Source organism: Erpetoichthys calabaricus, chromosome 6 (genome assembly GCF_900747795.2).
Source record: "Erpetoichthys calabaricus chromosome 6, fErpCal1.3, whole genome shotgun sequence".
In the NCBI taxonomy this organism is placed as follows: domain Eukaryota; kingdom Metazoa; phylum Chordata; class Cladistia; order Polypteriformes; family Polypteridae; genus Erpetoichthys; species Erpetoichthys calabaricus.
The window spans coordinates 124,459,976-124,470,443 of NC_041399.2; the positions used below are offsets into that span (position 1 = coordinate 124,459,976).

The 10,468-nt window shown below is 35.0% G+C and overlaps 1 protein-coding gene across 1 annotated transcript; it reads right to left on the reverse strand.

The window, feature by feature from the left end:
• Window positions 1-7,552: 7,552 nt before the first annotated feature.
• Window positions 7,553-8,986, reverse strand: LOC127528329 (G2/M phase-specific E3 ubiquitin-protein ligase-like). Its single transcript, XM_051928769.1, has 2 exons — window positions 8,737-8,986; window positions 7,553-8,103 (listed from the first exon to the last, which is right to left on the reverse strand). Exons 1-2 carry the CDS (start codon window positions 8,984-8,986, stop codon window positions 7,859-7,861), a joined length of 495 nt encoding a protein of 164 aa, XP_051784729.1. The 3' UTR covers window positions 7,553-7,858.
• Window positions 8,987-10,468: the final 1,482 nt, after the last annotated feature.

The following is a 10,468-nucleotide window of genomic DNA, read 5'->3' on the forward strand; positions in this document are numbered from 1 at the left end:
GTGTTAGCCTTTTGTATCTCTATTGGTAAAGTATTCCAGATTTTTGGTACAAAATGACAGCAGGTCACCTCACCACTTATTTTTTTTGGCTGGTTATGACTCGGAATGTAGGGGGATCGGCACTCCAAATTGTAGGGTGTAACATATGGGATGGATGGGCATCCCGGCCAGGAGAGGGGATGGTACCTTACCTGGACGGGAGGCTCCTGGAGGACCAACAGTTGTCCCGGCCAAGAGAGAGAAAGGCTCCAGATCCAAAAAGGACTTCTCAGAAGGAGAAATGAACATCCTGACCTGGAATTTCATACCCGTGCAGGAGGCCACAGGCAATTGGAAAGGTGTCCAGAAAAGACATGTTTCGAGGCTCTTCCCTGGCTGGGATAAAAGAAGAGAACAGGGAAGGACTGACTCTGAGGATTGTTTATTCCCCCCTGCCATTAGATGGCTGCATCTCTCCATATTGACATCCTTCATCTTATGTTTTTTTATAATCTGGTCTAAAGCAGCATATAGATTGAAAATACCATTGGGCCAGAATATATTCTTGTGGTACACCTTATACAATAAAATGGATCTCTGAACTACAATCACCACAACTAGCAAAGAATTTTATGCCTGTTAAATAGAACTGAAACTAATTTAAGGCACTACTGGAGAGGTCCATCCATTGTCTGAGACAAATAAAAGAATGTGGATTGTACTGTCAACTACTGTTCTTAGGTCTAGTAGAACAAGTTATTTACTGCTGTACTTTAAGCAGTGCAGTTTTTATATTATGATTTGCTTTAAAACCTGACTGAAACTTATCAGGAATAGAATGTTTATACTTAAATAGTCATTTATTTCTGAAAAGTTGTTTTTTCTACAGTTTTACTTAAAAAACACAGGTTATAAATAGGCCTAAAGTTGTCAATTTCATAGTCAATATTATTTTTCTTGAGCTGGGGTTTTACTTTTGAGGTCTTTAGACAATCTGGGAAGGCGCGGTATCTAATGAAGAGTTCACTATGTTAAGTATACTACCAATTAGCACATCCAAGATTTCTTTAAAAAGAGCCTGTTGGGACTGGATCAAGGACACAAGTGGAAGGTTTTAGTTGAGAAGCGATATTGCGAAGTTCAGGTAAAGGAGTGAAGGAATTTCATTCTCTAAAAAAGCATGCCGAGGTTCAGCAGGATTTCTATTTGAGGAATGTAAAAATTTGGCAAAAGCTTCACAAGTTTCGCTAAATGTTTTCAGAGGGCATTTCATTGGTTGAACTGGGTTTAGAAAATGATCAGTAGTTGAAAATAAAATTCTTGGGTTTCTTGGATAATCATTTACATTTTTAGAAAAAAACGACTGCCTCTCAAGACAGACTACTTTGTACTTATTTATATCTGCCTTTAATTTTTCATAGTGTATTATTAATTCACTTTTTCTCTATTTACACTCAGCCCTACAATATTTTTTCTTAAGATTCAACAATCAGTGAATTTTCCAAGGTATTTTAGTGCTTGAGGATTTCTTAACATTTTTTTCAGGGGCCACATTAATAGCTGAAGCTCTCACTTTAGAAAAAATCAGGAGTGGTCTCCCCTAGACTTTCTTATATCCTTAGATATGGGGATGGATATTTGAGAGGTAAACCTCAAGACAATGATTATATTTGTATATTATGTACATTAAAGAACCATCAACAGCAAATCAAATCAAATTAATAATATATTGAACAATTATTATAAAAGTAAACTTGAATCAATTGGACTCTGCAGCTGCATGAATAAAAAAATACCACTTCAGGTTATCGGAAATAGCACAAAGGTTGATAGAAATTTACGTTTTCTACCTAATAGTTGTATGCAAAATTTGGGTGACCTAACTGAAAGCGTACTCAAGTCATCGTGTTTATAAACAAACACACACAGACAGACACACAGAAATAATTCTAAAAATGGCATTTTTCAGACTCAGGGAGGTCTAAAACATCAAGATTAATCAAAATCTGGAAATTGAATTTTTGGACGATTACAATGCTTTCCCTGCAAGAAAGCAAATCAGACACAGGGAGGTCTAAAACGTTGAGATTCATCAAAATCTCAAGATCAAATTTTTGGACGATTATAATACTTTCCCTATACTTCTTATATGAGAAAGTAAAAATGCTAATCTCAACTGGGGATATTATATTGGAAGGAAAACGTTTAGGAACTCCTAAACCTGGTGCATATGCCTTCCTCAGATAAGGAAGCATCAGATGTCCTGGGATCTACCTCCATGATTGAGGATGTTGTAGTGAAAAAGATCCTCAGTGACAAAACCATGGGGTAAATGAAATCTAACTAAAAATCCTGAAAGCACTGCATATTGTGGCAATGCTTTTTGCTAACATACCAATTCTGTACTGTGTGAAAGATTAGACCACTACCCATGTATCATAATTTGACTTTGACTTTTAATTTTTCTTAATGGTTCCTGGAGTTCAAAAAATAATGTATATAGCTTTGGGTGGTTTTGAGAACCAGAGCTCCAATGCTCACATTTTTTTCAAAGCATCTGTTCTCATGTTAGTTATTTTTTTTCATTATCTCTCAGTGATATATTGTTTTTCCCATGGGCACCACCATTATGAGATTTTACTGTTAACATTTACTATGTGATTGTTAGGGGTGATATGTTTGCATTATTATAGCTTTTGATCTTCTTACTCCCATCTTTCACTATGATTTTTGTCCTATTTTCTGGTTTTAGTTAATTAGATTCTTGCTCACCTGTTTTTCCCAGAAACATTGACCATTTAATATTGAATGCTGAGATGGAGGGGTTTTATCATGAAATAAAGTTACAAATACCTCATCTGAAGAGAAAGGACGAGCAATTCCTTTGTGCTGACCTGTGCTTTGCAAACACTAGAGGTTGTTGAGAGTTTTTGGTCTGTTCTGTACGGTGGCCCGGAGGGGCAAAGCGTGAAAAAAACACACACAATAAACATTAACAAAAAACACATAAAACAAATTAATAAAAAACACATAGAACAAATTAACATGAAACACATAGAACAAATTACCAAAAAACACATAAAACAAATTAACATGAAACACATAGAACAAGTTAACATTAAACACATAGAACAAATTAACACGAAACACATAGAACAAATTAACAAAAAACACATAAAACAAATTAACATGAAACACATAGAACAAATTAGAAAGAAAACGGAAGTGGACTCTCAAAACGGAAATGACATAGTTTTTAATTTACCAGAAAGGAGAAAAAGAAGAAAACCTACACTGGTGGTATTTTTGAAGATACAGAAACATTATCATTTTTGTCACATCAGTCTCGTTTTTTAGTATAGTTTCAGCGATTGGTTATAAAGCAAGCCTTGCGTTGGTATTTCATAGTTTTAAGGTGTTTTCAGTTCGTTCCAACATTGTTTAAAATAACAATGTTTTGTCCTTTTTGTGGCACAAATCTTCGGTTAAGAACAGCATATTGCCATAACTGCAGCCGCTCTCTAAGTGTATTGACAAGCGTTTTAGAAAATGATTCAGGTATGTTATGTTTTTAATGGCATACTATATATTAGACTTAAACTGACTGCAAGTAAATGGTAGTGATATATGCATAAGTTAATAACCATTGGGCATATTGTCTAAAGTTGCAAAAATAACATTATATATCGCGCTTATTCAAATTCAGTGACGTAGGGAGCCTCAGTATGTCCCGACAGCACTAGGCTAAAGTCCAAAAGTTTTGGACGAGATGCCAGTCCATTTTAGGGCCCATTCAATCACTTTTAGAAGTAATTCTAACGTTGAAGAGGTAAGCGAGTTATCAGAAATAAATGAAAAACGGGAAACTTTGTAAATTTGTAACTTTGAAACTTTAAAATGAGCAATAATATATGATTATTATATAATGTCGTTTAATTTTTTTATGGGTTACTGTGCACTAAATATCCAGCCACACTAAATAATATACTGTTTTTTAATAGGTGTTGTGAATACCACAGACGTGTCTGATTTAATATATGAATATTTTCGAAAAGGTCACAAGTACGATGTGATTTTAGATTTCCTCAAGACGCATCATGGATTCAGCATAAGTCTCCGGACTCTTAAAACAAAATTATGACTGCTTGGTCTTTCGAAGCGAGGCAATTTCACTTCTTTACAGGTAGTCCGTTCCACGATTCAAAGGGAACTACGTGGACCTGGACAGCTGTTTGGTTATCGGACAATGTTTCAGATTTTAAAACAAAAGTATCAGTTGCGAGCTAGAAGAAGTGATGTAATGAAGCTTATGTCAGAAATGAATCCCTGTGGAACTCGAGCAAGGAGGATCCGAAGGTTTTTCCGAAGAAGTTATCATTCTTTGGGGCCTAATTATGTTTGGCACGTAGATGGCAATGATAAGTTAAAACCATACGGTTTTGCTATTAGCGGGTGCATTGATGGATTCTCGAGAAAAATATTATGGTTGACATGTGGCCCAACTAATAATAATCCAGCAGTAGTGGCATCTAACTATATGAAGCTCATTTATGACCTTCGAGTTGTTCCGATGCGATTGAGAACAGATTGTGGAACAGAAAATGGAATAATGGCAGCAATGCAATGTGCTCTGAGGTCGCATCACAGTGACCGTTTTTCAGGAGAAGCAAGTCATATTTATGGGACATCTACATCCAATCAAGAATTGAATCCTGGTGGGCACAGTACAGAAAACAACGGTAAGCGCATTATCTTTATTTTAATTAATGCGCCGCACTTGATATAATTTAAACATTTACGAGTATTTTATTATCATTTTGTTTCGTATGTTTATAACATATGCTTTCTGTTAGTTCACAGTTCTGGATGGACCTTTTCGAAGATCTGAAAGACTTGGGCCATTTCAACGGCAGTCATGAACACAAATGTTTGCTACGCTTCTGTTTCACTGATATCCTGCAGAAAGACCTAGAGGAATGCAAGCAACTATGGAACCAGCATAGAATCAGACCTTCCAGAATGTCTACGTGCCCCCCAGGAATTCCCAACGAATTGTTCAGTTTGCCTCACAGGTCTAGTCCCTTTTGAATTATCTTTTATGTAAAGTTGTGTAGGTGGCGTAGTGATGATCATCGTTTCCGCATTACAGTTTAAGGAGATTTTGCTCCAAATCCATCCTATATGTGCGCGCGAGTGTTGCGTTTGATTGGCTGGCAACAGGTACAGTTGTTATTTGTGCCTTTCCCAGCCTTGACGATCATATTTATTCACAGCAGTCGTCGCTTTCAAAAGTTGTGCTTTTTAAAGTACAATATTAGTAAAGCCATAACCCAAGCTGTTGCCCATCATAGCTAAAATCAAAAACACACTTATATCATTATAAGAGTCTTAACCAATACGAGATGGTTTTGCCTTAAAAGGAGGCAAGACAAAATCGACTGTTTTGATAACAGTGCAACACAGTTGTTAAAACCGTCACCTTTAGATTCAATGTGAGTGGTTTCAGGTTTCTCAAGCACCGAACACAAGGGAGTACTTGGAACGGTTTCTCGAACACCTTTTATCGGTGAGAAGGCAGTTACACTCGTGAGAATAGCATTTCTAGACTCTCACTGGCTTTCTCGAAATGAGTGACACGCGTGAATGTGTGTGAGAATCGGCTTGTTCGTTTTACAATATTATGAAATTCACTAGGAATGAGACCTTCCTCAGTAAGCCGTTCAGTTACCAGAACTTGCAATGCACTGACAGCCAAATAGCGTATAGAATCATGTAGTGATTATATATTTTCAAGTTTATTGTTTGAATGTCCATCAGGGATGCCGCATGATTTAACGTTGCTTTGGCGCTTTCTGCAGTGGTTAGCTGCTTGAGGGATCTGGGAGAACGGAAGAGAATAAAAATGAAAACTGGAGCTTTTTTTGCGGCTGCAATAATAAACCGCTACAAGCATCTACTCACGCCTGTCTGTTTTCTGTGTCTCTAAAGTGGATCAAACAATGCAGCCTTTCACAGTACTCTATAGCATAGCCCTCGATCAAAGAAGGTCAGTAAAATAGTGGAATACAAACATTTTAGGTTTATTAAGTCTTAAACGGTTACTTAAATAATGTGAGAGTTCATTTGACACTGGCACTTTGCAATGTGAGGGGTTTCATATTAAGCCTGCTTAACGACACACAGATTTGATTAAACCCCTCACTGACGAACCTCGATTCTGCGTTTGTAGGAAAAGATTTGCTTCCCTGTGATGGACTGACGCCATGTACACGGATTGTTCCTGCCTTATTGTGGTTCTTTAAATTGTATCTATATATTCTGTTTTAAACAAATACACACCTTTTTGGTTTTATAGCATAATAATTTATGCTGTTGTTTATACAGACTATGCACATTCAAACTTTGTTTTTTTAACAAGAAAGTTGGCAACATTTGTAGTTATTGTGTCATTTATCAACATTTACCAAACATGTTCTGATCATTTCCATATATTGGGATATTTAGCAACTTTCAGGCTTTCTTGTCCACTGAGCAAATTAAGGTACTGGTCCTAATTTATTTTTTTAGTATCAGTTTAAGTATATATCATATTTTTAAGCAAAGATTTAATTTTGCCATTGAATGTTTATATTCCTATATTATAGGTTTTGGTCAAGGGATTGTGGTTTTCACGTTGCACAGCAGCAGCTTCAGGACCTGAGGGACCAATGTGAAACTGTTGGTCTTTGTGGAGATGAAGATATACAAGATTACCTCACATATGTGAAAGAACAATATGACCTCCAAACACCACAAGTCTGGGAAGATGCCCTTGATTTATTCTTTAAATTGAAGGAAAAGACAAATGTTTGATAACAGCAATACAGCAGATGCAAGCTTTCAAAAAAAAGCAAAACATGTATAAGTTAAAAAACACTTAGATCAGTTTTGTTAACTTGTGCAAAAAAGTACTATGGCAATCCAAATTAACATTTAGAGATATCTCAAAATGAGTTTCAGATATCTTAAAATGTAATTTACTTTTTAAAATATCTGAAACTCACTTTAAGATATCTTAAAATAATTTCCTTCACATTTTAAGGTATGTGCAATACATTTTGAGATATCTCAAATGCATTTCAAGATATCTCAAATACATTTTCAAATATCTCAAAATAATTGTGTCAGATAATTTTCAGATATCTTAAATTGACCTTTTGTGCATTTTAAGATATTTTAAATGCATTTCAAGATAACTCAAAATCATTTCTTGTAAAACTGCCTATTATTTCAATGGAACTTCTTGTTTATTACAAGATATCTTAAAATGTATTTGAGATATCTTGAAATGAGCAGGAAGTGATGTTGAGATATCTGAAAATGTATTTTCAGATATCTCAACATAACTTCCTGCACATTTTAAGATATCTCAAATACATTTTGAGATATCTTAAAATAGACAGGAAGTCCCATTGAAAGAATAGGCAGTTTTACAGGAAATGATTTTGAGATATCTCGAATTGCATTTAAAATATCTTAAAATGCATTTCACATATTTCAAAATGTACAGCACTTCATTTCAAGATATCTTGAAATCTATTTGAAATATCATAAAATGCTTTTTAGATTTCTTAAAATAGATGCATTTTTAGATATCTGTAATTCATTTTGAGATATCACTAAATGTTAATTTGGCTTGCCATAAAGTACAGAAATTTTGACTGAAGAACTTCAATCTGTTAACCACCAGCAGTAACAATAGCTTGGAACAATGTATACTTTGTATGTGCAAAATACTTCATTTATATTGTCAACCTTATTAATAAAACAGTCAGCCAACATCAATAAATTGCCTTTCAATTAAACAGCATTTTGCATTTAAAGATAAACAAATTGTTGATCAATAAAGCCCAAAGCCTGGAGAATTCAAAATTCCAAAGCTAATATGAAATTTGAAACTGTCATATGATGAATGTAGTGGCAAGCATAATGTATTGCTGCAAGTGTTGGCAGTTGGAAACGGGGAATTATCATGCAGGAATTTTATTGTTGGCCTTGGCTCAAATCCCAGTGGTGGAATCATCTTCAGTCCTGTTGCAAACATGACAATATCTTCTAAAGTTGGATCTGTAGACGAGATGTTACCTTAGGAGGACAAAGGGAACACAACAGAAATATCTTTTAATGATGTAACATCAAGGTAGGTTAAAGAAATATTCTAACCAAAAATTATAATTTCACAAATAATTTGAGTTTTTATGTTTTGATATTGTTTGCTGTTGGTCAGCATTAATCCATTTGACTCCTATTTTAGCAGCAATTTCCTTACCTTTTTTCTCCATAGAAACATGAGTATTGAAATTCTTTTCTGTGATAACTACATATAAACACTGAGTAAAAAGCAGCTTTTTAAAATCAGTTTTGATTTAAGTATTTCTTTAAACAGAGAACAAAAACATGCCTAATTATGACTGAACAGTACACTAGTTCTGATGTTAAGACAACATATTTACTACTTCTTACACAATTTTATTGCCAATTATGATAGTAGTTACTTCTGAAACCATCAAGTACTACAATAATAGATATAATTTTTTTGAAAACATCTAAGAAAAGTTTATTTATGAATTTGTTTGCTCTGTAATCTATGGTGCATAAATTCCTTCAAATTAAAATCTGCACAATTTGAGTTATTAAAATTAGATAACTTTAATATGTAGCACAATAAACATATCTTTCTATGCCTTTGTATAAGAATAGAAAATCACTGTTTGGCACCTTCAATATCTAGCAGATAATCTGCCCAGTAAGATGCTATCCTTCCTTCTTCGCGTCTCTTGTTGCTACCCGCCACACTAAATTCAACTCTGAAGATGCTTTCAATGAGCTCAGAGCTGAGACTTTGAGTACTGAAGCACAAATAAGGTTCAAACGCTGATGGACTTTCTATAATTTTCTGAAGCACATTGAGGGTTGACAATCCATCTTTGAATCTATTAAAAAAATAGTTGTCACTGTCATGTTTCATACAATATACAGTAAATGTATCTGCCCATTTTAGAGAATCAAAAACCGCTCAGGATATTTACTTAATTTTATGGTGTATGTACCTTTCAATCCATGCAGCATTTCTTGAAAAGAGGTACCATTTTAAAAAATCTTGCACAACACTTTCTCTCTCTCCGATGTCTTTTATGCTATGAAGACATCCAGCCAAAAGGAGCACTGTGCTGTGTTTTGCCATGATGTCTCTCAGGATTGACAAAGATGTGGATGACACTATCTGTTTTTAAAAAGTACACTCCATTAAACTCCATTTGTAAACAATAGTTTTACAAAATTTCCATTACTGATATAATGACAATTTATTAATCAAATTAAATTAAAACTTTTACCTCCTGAAGCACATTCTGAATGTCTGGATCTGTGACATCTTGAATAGATGGTGAAACATCTGTTTTACCACAGATGTATTCTAGAAAATGTCTGGAGAAAAAGTGTGGAGCAGGGCCACCATGGACAAGTGACACAGCAATTATTCTTCCAATGATGTAATACTCATCCTTGGCAAGTCCTAAAAGTAGACAAAATGGTTTTACCATCTATTTTGTAACTACCTTTGAAATTAAACACACACACGCTCAAAGAAAAACCCAATTAATATATAATACAAGAGCAGGTGTCCATCGATTTTTCTTGTGTGGTATATTCCTGCATCCTTCCATTGTCTACTCACCCTCTACTGTATATACAAGGGGTTAGCTGATTTGTGTGTTTTCTGTAAAATGTTGAAGTTATGTAACATTCTTGTTTATCATAGCACCAGAGAGTGGCAACTTGTTGCATGTTGTGTGGACATGCAAGTAAGAATTTCACTGTACAATTTCACTACAACAATACAAAATTCCTTTATCCTGTCTTTGCCTCATCAGGACTGACTTAAAAGAATTTATGAGGTTGGAACAATAAGGTGATGAAGAAGTATTTTCATAACCAAGATTGGCCGTGTTAATATGAGGTATACATAAGGTAAATACAAGTTTATATGAGTCTGGTACAACAGGCATGACACTTTCTAGAAAGGGTCAAGAGAAAGATGTAATGCTCCCCTCCATCACCCTTGTTATTGCATATCATTCTAATATTTGCAGTGCTGTTAAGACCAGAATGTCAGGCATAACTGGGATATTTGTTAATGGAAGACCTAGAAATTGGGGCTTTTGAAAGTCAATAGAATTACTTACATTATTTATGTCTACATTTGTCTCACACTTGCTTGTCAGGCAACTTGCATTGCACCTAAGCCCTATCTGTCATCCCTTACTATCTAGAGGCACTCACCAGCAAACACCACCTCCATATCTCGTTCCTGCAGTGGGTGAAAGTGTCCTCAAGGTTTCAGGGGTATGTTCCATCACATCAAGGTGAGGGTCACCAAGTTGTTTTAAAAGGTCTTGACTCACCTCTTGCTTGCAAATTTTATGGATGGGATTGCACAGTATTGAATTTG

What these genes read in the sequence shown, in the direction of transcription:
- LOC127528329 (XM_051928769.1), bottom strand. Translation starts at nt 8,986, where the DNA reads ATGAAACATGACAGTGACAACTATTTTTTTAATAGATTCAAAGATGGA. An exon ending in TTATCTGCTAGATATTGAAG is followed by an intron (nt 8,104 to 8,736) that starts GTGCCAAACAGT and finishes TGTCCTCCTAAG; the next exon opens with GTAACATCTCGTCTACAGAT.